General features: G+C 38.2%; 1 protein-coding gene across 1 annotated transcript in view; it reads left to right on the top strand.

Annotated features, from left to right (window-relative positions):
• LOC140161812 (sperm-associated antigen 1-like) overlaps positions 1–16,790 on the top strand; it is a 72,727-nt gene that overhangs the window by 11,205 nt on the left and 44,732 nt on the right. The window contains exons 7-10 of the mRNA XM_072185110.1: positions 483–541; positions 2,018–2,117; positions 3,465–3,542; positions 6,776–6,882. Of these exons, the coding sequence (XP_072041211.1) occupies positions 483–541; positions 2,018–2,117; positions 3,465–3,542; positions 6,776–6,882 (344 nt within the window). The remainder of the gene's footprint in view (positions 1–482; positions 542–2,017; positions 2,118–3,464; positions 3,543–6,775; positions 6,883–16,790) is intronic.

Below are 16,790 nucleotides of genomic sequence, written 5' to 3' on the forward strand. Positions count from 1 at the left end.
ACAGACCGCCTCATTGGTTAATTACATGATAGAATCATCTGAGTAACCAATCAAAATAGAGCTTTTACATCCGTACTTTTATTACTTTGACAATTCTTATGGCATGACAAGGCTGTTGAATTTGGCATGGTATGGTGCTAGCAGTGGACAATTTTCCCTTTTATAGTGGTTTATTTACATGTTTTATGCAATACATTTCGCGCCAGTTTGCGAGAATCGAAAACCATCCGAGTCGCTTCACTTACTGCATGATTCAATGAAAGAAATCGATTCTCGCAACAAATGTTATGAGAATCATTACGAGAATCAATTCAGTGATTCTCGTCGAATCCGAGGCCCTGATAAACATGATATAAGAGTATTGTGATCAAATTAGCCTGTTCTCTATCATTTGGTGGTGTAATTAGACAACATAATTTGTACGGAGATTATCTGAAAATTCATTTGATCGTGTAATGTCTTTGTTTGTTTTTGATATCTAGGCATGTCTGACAGAGAAAGAGAGGTGATAGCAAACAGGGAAAAAGACAAAGGCAATGAGGTAAGTAGGAATAAGGTGATTGTATGAAACACCTGTTGTTATAAATGAACTGGTATAATTTGGGTTATGTACAGAGTTATAGCCAGCACAATTTGCGGGGAGGGCGAGTTAGCGCAGCGGTAGTTCCCTCGCTTTGCATCACTGAGGTCCCAGGTTCAAGCCCCGGCGCGGCCCAAGGACTCATGTGCACTTGGTTTATCCCGATTCCATGCTCGCTCTCGCAGGTTTTCTCCAGGATCTTCGGTTTCCCCATGCTTAAAAAATCGGTGATTAGTTGTTTGGTTAATAAAAACTTTCTTCACCCAATGGAATTTGGGGAGCTGCACAGATAAATGGTGGATGTTACAATCTAAGTGCGGATAGGTTTGCGCTATTCCGGCTGCACAATGCCTAGATGATGCGATCTGATTGTGATGATTCACCATAGCAGCGAAATTACAGCGCTTTGAACACTCCGTGATCTGTGATAAGGCGCTATATAAAATACTGAAATTTATTTATTTTATTTTAGTGTTGGCTAATTTTAGTAGCTGAGTGTGTTTAAGGAGGGAGATTAAGAGATGAATTTGTCTGTGTAGTAGGGATATTTAAGAGATGAATTCTTCCGTGGTGTAGCTGTTCTCCCTCCTTCATGTCCTTTCACACAGCTACACTATTGATGGACGAATTCATTTCTTAATCTCTCCCACAGGGAGGAATTCATATCTGACCAAAACTTAAAAAATCAGCAGATAGGCGAGTTCTGCTTGTTTCTGTAGACATGGGGCAGTCTTCAGTAAACGGCTCTTTTCAGAGCCACCAAAACCTTTATATTAGCAGATAGGCGAGATCTGCTTGTTCTCTGTAGACAAGGGGCAGTCTTTAGTGAACGGCTCTTTTCAGAGCCACCAAAACCTTTATATTAGCAGATAGGCGAGATCTGCTTGTTCTTTGTTGACAAGGGGCAGTCTTCAGTGAACAGCTCTTTTTAGTGTCATCAGTAGACAAGGGGCAGTCTACATGTCTCATTCTTAGGTACTTTGTCCTGAAGAAGTCAGAGCTACTCCTGACGAAAGCTTGACAGTTCTAAACTTGTCCGACGGTGAACCCGCTAAAAACCCCACCAATTGTTATGAATTCCCGTCGTAAAAGCCTATCCCACAATTCATATCTTACTGTTCTCTCAGGTAAAAAAACCAAACACAACATCTTGGTTGTAACTTGTGCATTTTCTGTAATTTCAAAGTTTTTTGTGCTGGTTGGTGACCAATATATTTAAGCTTAGTGCATGTTGGGAAGTCTCTATGGGATATCCCAACTGGCGCGGCTAGAACACTGGTAATGTGATGAATGTACGATCTTTTGATATATGTGTTAAGGTAAGAAAAGATCTGCAGTTACTCTGATTCTTTCAAATTAAAACCATACGGACATCAAAAGTCTGTTTGCAGGGTTACACTGGGCATTCCTTTAATTCTGTCAATTGTTTATTTATAGGCATTCAGGTCATCAGACTTTGATGAGGCGGTGACATACTATTCTCGCAGCATCTCTGTTATTCCTTCTGCACCTGCCTACAACAACAGGGCCCTTGCAAGTAAGTAACATACCTGGTGGCTGATAAGCCATATGTGACGTGTCATGTCAAAAGGAGACACTTGGGCAGGTTATCAATTTTGAGGTTTTTACATATCTTAAATATAGAGATATTTCGCTCCACAATGCTGTTTTCCCCAATGAAATCGGACATTTCTAAGCGAAGATATTGAGTTCGTAAGTTATGGTATTATAAAATTGGAAATTGAGATATCGGCTTTTAAAAATATTATTGACAATGTTGAGAGTAGGAATTACCTAGAAAAATGTCTCAAAAAATACAAGATGCCAGTTATATTCCGGTCTGAAACTATCAGACAATTTTTTAAACATTAATAACATCACAAATTCGCAACAAACCCAAATTGTGAAACAATCTCCCCCCGGCAGATTTTTGGCTATTTCTCCATTTACGATCATGCCCAAAAGTGTCTCCTTTTGACATGACACGTCACATATGTGTTTCACTGATTCAGCTAGCGAAACTGGTCGTATATGACTTGCTGTGATTGTGTCATTGCATCATGTGGGCATGCATGTACAGTGGTTTCACTTTTAATCTGTAAGATTTATTAGTGTTAGGGTTAGTGTATACTGTATAGGCCTCAATGAAGGAGAGTAGAGATTAACCCTAACACTGATAGGGTGTCTTGATGCTGGAGAAGGAAAGAAGGAAGTTTATAGGTGACCCCGGAGTGACGTCACAAGCCGTTGACCTCCGTTGACAACAAATCCGATTCAGAAGTCAAATTTGTAGTTTTCTGTTGTTTGTCCTTTTTCAAATCGGCCAAAATACTACCATTTCTATAACTTCTCTCGACATGGGGCCTCCAGCCAACAAAAAGAATAAAGACTCTCCTCTACATGTTCATGTGTTCAGCTTCACATAAAATGCAATTTTCGCCAAATATTTAACCTTTATTTTACCGAAATCGGCCCAGAAATTAGCTCGATTCGAGTCAAAACAAAATGTAAACATACTTCATCAGCCTCTGCTACAAGTCTTCAACTAGTCGCACAGCTCCACGGTCTATTGTGGGTTGAAAAGCGTAAGTGTAGGCACTGTAGCGTCATGTAAAATAAGTACCCGGATGACCGGGGTCACCTATAAGGAAGAAAATTGACAAGGAAGTTGTTTCTTCCATGTGCAGTGGCTTTGCTTTATAAGATTTGTGCAATTTATTGGTGTTGGGGGTGATATAAGACCATAGGGAAGTCCTCAAAATTGTAATTTTAAGTGTAATTTAAGCTTTTTAGTGATTAAAATAATATCAAACTGAACAAAAATGAGAATAAAATGCATCCAAAAATACAATCTCCTATCTTTTATTTGCCTTTTTTTTTACAGGAATCAAGCTGGGGAACTTCAAAGATGCTTCAAACGACTGCACTAAAGTCTTAGAACTTGAACCTGACAATATCAAAGGTAAGATCATAAACCCAATACTGTATACATTTGTGACCATCCACCACGAAGTGGTAGTAAAGTCGGCTCTAGATCATTTTCTGTTTGTTGCAGATTTGGAAAGAATTCCCTTTCAGCTTCAAAATGACACCTCAACCAGCTTCATCGGACATCTGGAAGTGAAGTTATGGTTCATCAAAGGTCAAATTCCTAGTATATTTAACATAGAAATCCAATAACTGTTTTTTTTTTTTTTTTTAAATTAAAAATGCCGACCTTACGACCCGTTTGTGGTGGATGGGCACATTTGAAATCATAGGTAACCGGTATTCTAAAAGAAGGGGTGTAGCTTTGAGATGATGTGCATGGTGATGCGTCCAAAAAAAAGTCAAGTGTGTAGGCCCATAATCGATCAATACAATTTTTTCCTGATTAGCAGTATTTCTTTCTGTTAAAAAATCAATCACATTATCTTGGGTGAAGTTGGACTCTATTTGACTCATTGGAATGTTTGAAACTGCCTTGGCCTGCCAAGATCAAGTGAACGGATATAAAGTTTTTGACAAAATCAAGTGTACTGCTAACCTACCAAGTTCCAGCTGGGGGGGGGGTTCTCAGTACAAATGATCATATGGGGACGTGCCACAAAGGTAGCATTTTGAGCCTCTTTGTATATCAATAACCCCCTTTTCTAGGGCAATTTTGGTATATGGATACCGTATTTAAATCGAATAAACGCCCGGGCGTTACATTTTCCCAAGGGGGGCGTTTATTAGAGGTCATTTTAGCACGAAAATTCCCGTTAAAATCATTAGGTAAGCTTAAAAGTCACGCTAAAATGACGAACTATGACCTTTTGACACTGACTTTTGGTTCACTTCCGGGTTCGGATGCAGATTGTCGCCATTTATTGCTGCTACTCGCGACCATGTGAGCAACTTGGTAAGCTTACTACACAAGATAGCATGGAAATATCGGAATTTTGAAACATCTTGGTTGAAAAAAAGTGGTGGGGCGTTTATTTGAGGGGGGGCGACTATTCGACGAAATACGGTAGGTCCTTTTTTCAAAATTTTCTCATTTTTTGGGGGAAAATAGCCAAATTTTGCCTCACTGTAGCCAACATTTTTTTAATTTCCCAAAAATTTGGAGGAAAATTTGTAAAAATTAAGACAATTTGTGTTAAATTGGGCCGAAAATTTTGAATTTTGGTATATCGATGGGTCCAAATTTCTTGACATACTGGTATATTGATGGGTCCCCTTTCAAATTCTCAGCGGCACACCCCTACCCGAACCACACTTGGCACAGTGTGAGCCCAAGTGTGGTGACAACAAAGGTTTTTATTAAACAATATACTGTATTTTGTTAAGGTTATAAACACTTTTTGAAGCTGCTATTCTTGTTCACATTGGGCTATTCCATTTAAAATCCACACTCCCCCTGTGGAAGATTTTGGAAATATCTTCCACAGGGTGAGTATGAATTTCTGATGGAATGAACACATTTGGCAGCTCCATTTGAATTTCATACCCTCTCTGAGAAAGATTCAACCTGAATCTTCCACAGAGGGTGGGAGAGTTTCAATTGGACTGTTTCATTCCATCTGAAATTCATACTCCCCCTGTGGAAGATATTTCCTAAATCTTCCACAGGGGTAGTGTGGATTTTAAATGGTATAGCCCATTGCAAGCTTTCTGATAGTTCTACAGTGGAAGAAAGTATACTTTCTAAAAACAATGAGAGCCTCAATAAAGCTGGTTCCTAATTATGTTCATTTGTTAAAACTGATTGACCAGAAATGGGCTATTCCAGTTGAAATCCATATACCCCCCTTATGGAAGACACGGTCCTAATCTTACACACAGGGAGTGTGAATTGCAAACATAATCACCCATTCAGATAACTCCATTTGGAATGTACACTCCTCTGTTGGAGATTAAGGTCATGCATTCCACAGGGGTGTATGGATTTCAACTGGAATAGACCAATTACTTGTTGCTGCAACACTTCTTTGGTTGAATTTCAAGTTTCAGTATGTTTACGCAATAAATTATTATACAGATAATTACGCTGCCTTGTCATTCAAAAGGAGGGCAGCTACTATGAGTTGTGCGTGTGTGTGAGGGGGTGTGTCAAACATTACTGGTATAGACTTTTTTTTTTTGGATAAAGTTTGATATCATGTGAACATTGAACCAATTAATATAGCAACCATTATAATAATGATAGTAGCGGTAAACGTAAAGCAAAATTTAACTTCTGCGCTACTCAAATTTAGAACACTCGCCTGAGTGCTTTTACCAGGTCAACCAGTGATGTTATTCTCTGCTCTGAAGATTTGTTCTTGCTAATGAGTCACCACAACATCTTCTGGTTTGATGTTATCTACACCTGTGACCAGGGTTCGGTTTTTCAAGGCAAAAACAGGTTTTTGCCGGCAAGGGTGGTAAAAACTGGCAAAAACCTGTTTTTACCAGTTTTTGCCCGGTTTAAACCAGCAAAAATGGCAAAAACCCACTTATAGTCACTTAAATATTAAAAAGTAACACAGAAAGCTCATAAACAGTAACACAAAACTTTTAATGAATGATTCAACATATTTTTTGTCTCATCAAGTCCTTAAATGAAAAAGTTTTGAATTTGATATCTGCCACATTTAGGTTAAATGCTCTTCAGCAATGAAAATGCATGCCTTTAATTTATTAATATGTTACTTATAATTACAAAATCTGGCCTTATTTTTGTAACTTAATAATTTGTTTTGAGATGAAAAAAACTGAACTATAAATCACTTTTTTAGATTTTGCCATTTTTGCCGGCAAAAACTGTTTTTGCCAAACGGTTAAAACCGTGGTTTTTTCCACCTGCGGCAAAAACCTGCGAACCCTGCCTGTGACATCATCACTAGCAACAACAAATCTTCAGAGTAATAACATCTGCTGAAGATGCCTGTTGAACCAGTGAAAGCGCTCCGGTGAGTGTACCAAATTTGAGCAGCGTAGAAGTTTAATTTCACTATGTTTTGACAATTTCATGTGTGTGAAAATATTGGATCCACAACATAAAGATAAAATTAGATGCTTTACGACCAATAAATATGGGCACAATCAATCCAATTTTATATCAAACATTGGTCATGGCTGTGCTATATTTAAATATGGGAACCTTCACGTACTGGTTGTGTTCACTACCCAAATTTTGGACTTGATTATTTATTATCTAACATGCTAGATATCACCTTTATTTTGCAGCTTTCTTGAGACGTGGGACAGCCAGGAAATCCTTGAATGAGTTTGCGTTAGCAAGACAAGACTTGGATAGGGTGCTCACGATGGAACCACACAATAAACAAGCAAAGGTAAGAACTCCCTCTATGGCAGGCATCCGTAAATAGCGGAGCGTGCTACACTTCTGCGCGCCACAGGTTCCGGAGTAGCGAGGCACTCTTTGGTTTAGAAAAAAAAAGTGTATTTAGGTCTATCTGTAATATGTGACATGGTCTGGTCCATGGGGGCCAAAGGCGGCAAATTTGAAACTGAGATAAAGGTAAAAAAACAATAAAATACATAAGAAAATAGGCATCAAAAAACTTCATAACTTTAGAACCATGTATGCTAGACCTTTGGTGTTTTCAGTAAATGATAGCTTATTGTATGTATAATGTAATAATTATAGTAACTCAATTTTTAAAAATGCCTCCTTTGGCCCCCATGGACCAGAGCGTGTCACATATTATGTCTGATGAAATAGTTGAAAACATAAACAAAAACAGGCCAGAAGATTCTTCCTGTAGCACTTTCAATGGCAAAAAGCCCACAAGCTTCCGGGGGCCAGCCCCCTGGACCCCTGCCAGGGGCTTTGACCCTGGCCCCAACTAGGGGCCCTAAGGTGGGACCCTGGACCCTACCCAAGAGATGCTACACTCTAATTTGGTTAGTGGCAATTTAAGTTATTTCATTTTTCAATGGGCCACTTCACAATTCACATAATCTATTTGAGAATGCCTGCTCTGTGGGCTTTTTCTGTGCATTTTTCCAGACAGACGTCCCATTTTCGGTTGTCTGCAATGACTTTCACTTTTTCAAATTTTCAGAGTTTTAAATGAGGTTACCTGAATGGATTATTCCATTTGAAATCTACACCCCTCTGTGGGAGATTAATGTAGTGTCTACTATTGGGGCGGGATAGATTTCAACTGGAATAGCCCATTATTTGTGTGTTTTCTGTGCTATTTCTGTGCTCTAAGTGTTCTTTGGTGCATGGTTTATTTTGAGCCAATTGTAAATTATTGTATGTATTGGGTATGTGTGTGGTGCGAAGGTGTTTGCCAGCAAAAGAGAATACATACACGCCCATGACATTTCACATTTAAAGGGGGACCTTCCTCGGTTTCGGAGGTCTGCATACGACCACAATCGCATGTATGCCTTTGCGAGATACGCCCTCTATTGTGCATTAAATACACCGTCGTGCTGGGTTGGGAGATGGGGTGGTGTGGGGATGTGCTTGTAAACACTGGCAAACAAGGACACACACTTGAAAAATCTGTGTGCACGAAAGATGTACAGGAACTGTGGATGTCCACGGTTCATGGACTGTAGCCATATGCAGTTGTAGTGTGTATGCACTTGGAGAGTAAAAACTTAAAACAAAAGTGATCAAAACATGTCTGCAGTTGGATTGTAAGAACACAATTGTTTGGATGGATGGCCACATGTTTTTCAGTGTTTACATGTAGGGGTGGGGGTGTATGAGGATGGATGTGTGTATGCTTGTTTAAGTTGGAACTACCAACAACTGCACAACCCAAATGAGTAATCTCTGTATATATGTGACACGATCTGGTCCAAGTGGGCTAAAGGTGGCAAATTTGAAATTGAGCTATATAGGCACAAATATGGAGTAAAAAACTATAAAATACCTAACAAAATACACATCACAAAACTTTAGGACCAAGTATGCGAGACCTTCAGTATATTATAATATTGTATAAGGCGACAAAAAAATTCCCTATTCTACAGGTGGACGAACCTTTCAAGTAGGATCGGTCGGTCTGGCATTAAAAAACAATTTTGGGTTTTCTGCAGGCTAAAATGTCACCAAAATATATTTTCTAAAAATGTTCAGCCAAAACTAATTTTGGACCCGCAAACGGCTGATTTTCAATAATTTTAGCAAAATAATAAAAAAAAAACCTTCTCCAAAACATAAATTCTGGGTCGGTTGAGTCCGTAGAAAAGTTTTTTTTTTTTGGCCTAAGGTAATAATTATAGAAACTTTAACTTTGAATCCCATCGAAATGTATAAATCCAAAATTGATTATTTATTTAAAATTAGAAATTGTTGGGTAACAATCATTTTGATATAGCCTGTAGTAGAATCTACAACTTAGCCCAATTTTCTTTATTGAACTCGGATGGAATTTGAAATATTGATTATTTGTTTTTAATGAAAACATTTTGAGGATTGATTCGAATCGTACGATTGATTTCGAATTCTTACATAACTAACTATCAACTTAATTAAAGATTGTCAGAGAAACTGGAGCATGCATTAACTGATGCCTTTGTCAATTCAGGCTTTTCCCCTGAGGTCATATTGTGCTTTTAATTAATTTTGTGTGAAAATCTGTGAAATATCTAGGCAAAATCAGTGTTGGCAAAATAAGTTTGCCCTTTATGTGGGTTGTAGGCTGATCTTTTTAGATATGATACTGTTTTATTTGGAACACACTATAACAATAATAGCTACAAATTAATTATAAATTGAAAATGGGCTATTCCAGTTGAAATCCATACACCCCCTATGGAAGACATGACCTTAATCTCCCACACAGGGTGTGTGATTTTCAAATGGTGTTACCTGAATGGGTGACTTCATTTTGAAATCTACACCCCTCCGTGTATGGGAGATTAAAATCATATCTTTCATGGAGGGTGATATGGATTGCAACTGGAATAGAATACAACCTAGCCCCATTTTCTTTATTGAACAAAAGATGGAGTTTGAAATATTGAAAATGCAACTTTTTACATAATTAACTATCAACCTAATGCATAGGAAAAGTACTGCCTTTTTATTCAGGCTTTGTTCCCTAAAGCTCAAACTTAAATAAAGTCAATGCACTTTTCCAGTTGAATTCCATACACAGGGGTGTGAGAGGCCACAGACCAAAAACGATGAAAATTACTAATCTGAAAAAGAGGGTAACAGGGATGTAAATCTTCAGGAAATTTCCTGATTTCAGGAAATTTCCTGATTTTGCTTCAATTTTCCCTGTATAAAGTATAGGGAAATACACATTTTCAGGAAATGTTAAAGCAGTTTCAGGAAATTATGTCAGTGCTTGTTTTCATCCCTGGGGTAAAAATGTCAAATATGGGCTGAAAATTAAAGAAATGAACACATCAATTTTGGCAACAAAAAGAGGAAATCAGCTGAAAAGAAGAACACTCACATCCCACCCCTGCATAAACCCCTATTGTGCCTGTGAAAGATGTGATGACCCGTAATCTTCCAAACAGGGAGTGAATTTTCAAATGAGGTTACCTGAACACTACACCCCCTGTGTCTTCCATACAGAGGTGTATGGTTTTCAACTGGAATAGCCCATTAGATTTTGTTGCAATTAAGTTTTACAAATAAGCAAATAAAAATGTTTGTAAAATAAATTGACCATTTATTTATAGTGCTGACCTTTTTTTTTAGCTTTGATTCTGTTTTATTTGGAACACACCATAACAACAATATAGCTGTAAATGAATTCAGATTTATATTAGTTTGATAATGTTTTATTTACATTTGATACTGTTTTATTTTGAACGCATAATAATAGTTGCAAACTAATTAAAATCTACAATAGAATTGCTAGTAACATAAGAAAAGGGAAGTGTTTAGATTTGATGTTGTTTTATTTGGAACACACTATAACAATATAGCTGCAAATGAATTTAGATTTAGGTCTAAACTGTTTTATTTAGATTTGATACTATTTTATTTTGAACTCACTATAACAATAATAGTGACAAGCTAATTAATATAAACTGAGCTCAAAAAGAAACTTATAATTTTTCACAACTTGTGAATCACAAGGTCATATCTTAAAAAACTGTCAATCAAAATGAACCAAAATCACACACAGGATTACCTTAATACTCAAAACACATGTCAGTAACCAAGCAGTTGTCCAACTGACACAAACAGCAAAATGCACTGTCATGGGACAGCTTCCTGGACTTCCTTCACTTTCACAGCCCAACATTTGGCACCCAGGACAAACATTCTGGGAGAATGCACACAAGGTCCTTGCACAGATGATAAAACGGTGCTGCTTTCTGCTTTTCATACACTTTTTTCATGAAACAGGGCTGGGCTGTGAATGTGGTCCAGGAAGCTGTCCCATGTCAGTGCATTTTGCTGTTGTGTCAGTTGGATTACTGCTTGGTTACTGACATGTGTTAAGAGTGGAGTATTGAAGTAAATCTGTGTGTAATTTTGGTTCAATTTAATCGACAGGATTTCAAGATATGACCTTGTGAAAAATTATAAGTTTCTTTTTGAGCTCAGTTTATAATGAAATTCCCAACAAAAGGGTAGTGTTTAGATTTGATCTTGTTTTATTTGGAACACACTATAACAATATAACTTCAAATTAATTAAAATCTTACTATCAAGTTGGAGGGAAAATCAAAACACGCTGATCAATTTCTTGTAGGGTTTGTCAACACCTTGTCTATATTGTTGCTTACTATTTTTATCTTTCTGCATTTGTTGACAGGTAACTATTCTGTATTGCTATAAACAACTCTTGTTTTTACTGTCATCATTTTAATTACTGCTGGTAGTGGTGAACATTGCGCTGATATTTAGGTATAAGTTTGAGTATGTTGTGTATTACAACATGTTTTGTTATACAATGGCTATATTACGAAGGCAGTGTTTTCTTAAAAAGCATAAATAGCGTGTATGTACACGGTTACACATTTTACATACCCTTTCAAATCAAAAGTTCAAAATCTAATGCGTATAAAATCTTGAAAATGTATGTGTTGAATTGCATGATTTGATATAGAAATATCTGTTATTTCAGACTGAGGTAATATTTCGTAAAAAAAGATAAATTGTTGGGGGGGGGGATGTTGTTGAGACCTTAGTAGTTAAATGTTTAAAAAATCCTCCCCCCTCACTTTTTTATTCTTCATTTTTTGGTTTTCCTACAATGTAGATTTACTTTGCATCTGTTTTGTTGAAAAGTACATGCTTAGAATAAATAATGCAATTTTGATATTATTACTGTTTACTAATATACACTGGATGCAAGTAAATTAGTTCTACATGTACATACAGCAGGAATTTACACTTGAAATATGAAATTGTTGAAAATGTCTTTTAGTATTACCATATGCCAAAGTTTGTTTGGTTTATATAAGGCGGAAAAAATAAGACTCATAACACCGTGTATTGATATAGAATGGCATGCACGCGGTTGGGCACAATGCTTACACTAGTTGTATGTTGCGTAATGCGTGACTGGTGCACTCTTATGTGAATTTACGCGAGCATGAGTTGTTTCGAGCATGAATAATTTCCGCCTTATATAAGCCAAACAAACTTTAGAAACACGCAAAACGTGTTTTGACATTGTTTGTAATGTTTCTAACAGTATAACGTATGTAGGCTCGTATTTGGCATTCGTTTACTTACAAACCTTACTTAGCCTAATACATCTATCTATACTATAATAATCATAAGCTCTGTCTGTGTGTCTGTGTGTCTGTCTGTCCGGCTATACGTTTCGCCGCGCTTCACCACATCGTTCCGATATTGCAGCCACAGATGGGTACCGGGCATGCGCTGTTTACCGGGTAGTTTCAAAGGTCATCGGAGGTCAAGGTCAAAGGTCAAAATTTCAAACTTTGTCCGATCGGGCCCAAACTTGGTAGGTGGAATCCTGGATAGGAGGGGAATATAATGCGCAAAATAAAATCGAAGTCGACCGAGGTCAAAGGTCATTACGGCGGGGTCAAATTTCAAACTTTGTCCGATTGGGGTCAAACTTGGTGGGTCGGAACCTTTGTATGAGGGGAGCATGAAAAACATTATATGGAGGTCATCCGAGGTCAAAGGTCAAAGGTCATGGATTTCAAACTTTGTCCTATCGGGCTCAAACTTGGTGGGTGGAATCCTCGATACCAGGTGAATATATCTATACTAATAAAATAATAAGCGGTCTCTATCTGTCTGTCTATCTATCTGTCTGTCTATCTGTCTGTCCAGCTATGCGTTTCGCCGTGCTTCGACGCATAGCGCTGAAATTTCGCATATAGATAGGTATCGGGAAAAGCATGTTGGCCATGTGGTTTTGAAGGTCATCGGAGGTCAAGGTCAAAGGTCAAAATTTCAAACTTTGTCCGATCGTGCCCAAACTTGGTGGGTGGAATCCTTGATAGGAGGGGAATATAATGCGTGAAATAAAATCGAGGTCAACTGAGGTCAAAGGTCATTACGGAGGGGTCAAATTTCAAACTTTGTCCGATCGGGCTCAAACTTGGTGGGTCGAAACCTTCGTATGAGGGGAGCATGAAAAACATTATATGGAGGTCATCCAAGGTCAAAGGTCAAAGGTCATGGATTTCAAACTTTGTCCTATCGGGTTCAAACTTGGTGGGTGCAATCCTTGATACGAGGGGAATATATGCAAAAATAAAATTGAGGTAAACCGAGGTCAAAGGTCATGTAGGGGCTAAATTTCAACTTTGCCCTATTGGCCGAAAACTTGATAGGTGGAATCCTTTGTATGACTGAGGGGAGCATGAAAAAAATTGCACCAAGGTCATCCGAGTTCAAAGGTCATCTGGGGTCAAACAGTATCGCTATCATGCCAGTGCTCTCACAGCATCTGGGCTCTCACAGCCGCAGGTGCACTAGTACTAATAAAATCGTGAGCTCTGTCTGTCCGTCTGTCCGGCTATGCGTTTCGCCGCGCTTCGACGCATCGTTCCGATATTTCGGATATAGATAGGTATCGGGCATTCCACGTTTATGGGGTAGTTTTAAAGGTCATCGGAGGTCAAGGTCAAAGGTCAAAATTTCAACTTTGTCCGATCGGGCCCAAACTTGGTAGGTGGAATCCCTGATACGAGGCGTGTATATGCCCGAAATAAAACGGGCATTCCACGTTTATGGGGTAGTTTTAAAGGTCATCGGAGGTCAAGGTCAAAGGTCAAAATTTCAACTTTGTCCGATCGGGCCCAAACTTGGTAGGTGGAATCCCTGATACGAGGCGTGTATATGCCCGAAATAAAATTGAGGTCAACCGAGGTCAAAGGTCATTACGGAGGGGTCAAATTTCAAACTTTGTCCGATCGGGCTCAAACTTGGTGGGTGGAATCCTTGATACGAGGGGAATATATGCCCGAAATAAAATTGAGGTCAACCGAGGTCAAAGGTCATTACGGAGGGGTCAAATTTCAAACTTTGTCCGATCGGGCTCAAACTTGGTGGGTGGAATCCTTGATGCGAGGGAATATATGCCCGAAATGAAATTGAGGTCAACCGAGGTCAAAGGTCATTATGGAGGGGTTAAATTTCAAACTTTGTCCGATGGGGCTCAAAATTGGTGGGTGGAATCCTTGCTACGAGGGGAATATACGCGCAAAATACCATTGAGGTCAACCGAGGTCAAAGGTCATTACGGAGGGGGTCAAATTTCAAACTTTGTCCGATCGGGCACAGACTTGGTGGGTGGAGTCCTTGCTACGAGGGCTTAAACATGGTATAACGAATTCTCAATATGACAGGAACAGGAAGATTCCACCACTCCCTGTGAGGACTGCAATGTCTTCCCAGCATTCATAGCTGAAAATGATTTCTAAATTTCAAACGGATGTATCAAATAAAACTGAGGTCATCAAAGGTCAAAGGGGATCAAGCCAAGGTCATTTAGGGTCAGAGGTCATATGGGGTCAGTGGGGGGTCAAACAGCATCACTATCTGATGCCGGTGGTGCTCTCACGTACAGCTACAGTGCCCTCACAGCCGCAGGTACTCTAGTAACTTAATAAAAATACAGGAATTTTAATTTCAATATCATTCCTTTGTACAGTTTACTTTCAATGTTTCTGTTGGTCTATAATAAGAATTTATGAACAATAAGCTTCCATCAAGTCAATTACCACTAATTCTTGAGTTCAAAGCATTAGACTCATTTGCCCCATATTTCATTGGTACATTTATTTGTAATTCTTGAGCTCTATAAAACAGACTCATTTGTCCCATTATTCATTGGTACATATTTTTAATTCTGGAGTTTTAAACAGACTTATTCGCCCCATTGTTCATTAGTACATAGTTGTAGTAATTCTTGAGTTCTAAACAGACTCATTTGTCCCATTGTTCATTAATACATATAGTTCTTGAGTTCTAAACAGACTCATTAGTCCCATTGTTCATTAGTACATTTGTAGTTCTTGAGTTCTAAACATCGGACTCCTTTGGTCCATTGTACATTTGTACATTTGTAATTCTTGAGTTCTAAACATTAAGATTTATTTGTCTCATAAATATTGTTCATAGGTACATAATTGTAATTCTTGAGCTCTAAACATTGATGCATTTGTCCCATTGTTCAGTGGTACATTTGTAGTTCTTGAGTTCTAAACATTTGACTCATTTGTCCCATTGTTCATTGGTGCATTTGCAGTTCTTGAGCTCTAAACATTAGACTCATTTGTCCCATTGTTCATTGGTACATTTGCAATTCTTGAGTTCTAAACATTTGACTCATTTGTCCCATTGTTCATTGGTACATTTGCAGTTCTTGAGCTCTAAACATTATATTCATTTGTCCCATTGTTCATTGGTACATTTGTAATTCTTGAGTTCTAAACATTACGCCTCATTTGTCCCATTGTTCATTGGTACATTTGTAGTTCTTGAGTTCTAAACATTCGACTCATTTGTCCCATTGTTCATTGGTACATTTGTAGTTCTTGAGTTCTAAACATTTGACTCATTTGTCCCATTGTTCATTGGTACATTTGTAATTCTTGAGTTTTAAACATTCGACTCATTTGTCCCATTGTTCATTGGTACATTTGTAATTCTTGAGTTCTAAACATTAGACTCATTTGTCCCATTGTTCATTGGTACATTTGTAATTCTTGAGTTCTAAACATTTGACTCATTTGTCCCATTGTTCATCGGTACATTTGTAATTCTTGAGTTCTAAACATTAGACTCATTTGTCCCATTGTTCATTGGTACATTTGTAGTTCTAAACATTCGACTCATTTGTCCCATTGTTCATTGGTACATTTGTAGTTCTAAACATTTGACTCATTTGTCCCATTGTTCATTGGTACATTTGTAGTTTTAAACATTCGACTCATTTGTCCTATTGTTCATTGGTACATTTGTAGTTTTAAACATTCGACTCATTTGTCCCATTGTTCATTGGTACATTTGTAATTCTTGAGTTCTAAACATTAGACTCATTGTTCCCATTGTTCATTGGTACATTTGTAATTCTTGAGTTTTAAACATTCGACTCATTTGTCCCATTGTTCATTGGTACATTTGTAGTTCTTGAGGTCTAAACATTAGACTCATTGTTCCCATTGTTCATTGGTACATTTGTAATTCTTGAGGTCTAAACATTCGACTCATTTGTCCCATTGTTCATTGGTACATTTGTAGTTCTTGAGGTCTAAACATTAGACTCATTTGTCCCATTGTTCATTGGTAAATTTGTAATTCTTGAGCTCTAAACATTGGACTCATTTGTCCCATTGTTCATTGGTACATTCGGCAATGATCCATCTCCTCCATTCTGTGAAACAGTGCTAGCAACATTCATGCGAGTCACTTGTGTGTCCGATGCCCCTCGATCCTGCACAACAGTCCCTTGGGTTCGAATTGCAGAAACTTCTGACATCCATTTGCGACGGCTGCTAATGATTGCTGCTATGGTGTACAAATACGGATTGATAGCGGAGTTGATCGGTAACACGAAAGTAACAGACCACGCAAACACAGAGGGTGGCAGAGTGAGAACTCGGGCCTGAACTAAGATCCCGAGAAGGATGATCGGGAACCAGCATGCAAAGTCGGTGATGACGATCGCAGCCACTTTGGCAGTCATGCGTAGCTGTTCCTTCATCTCCTTGTTCAACCCAGCGCGTTTTGACGATTTATACACAGCTCGCACTATTTCCACGTAACAGATGAATATGGTCAGATAGCAGAAGAGATTGAGTCCAAGAAATA

This window comes from Amphiura filiformis, chromosome 10 (assembly GCF_039555335.1).
Source record: "Amphiura filiformis chromosome 10, Afil_fr2py, whole genome shotgun sequence".
Classification (NCBI taxonomy): domain Eukaryota; kingdom Metazoa; phylum Echinodermata; class Ophiuroidea; order Amphilepidida; family Amphiuridae; genus Amphiura; species Amphiura filiformis.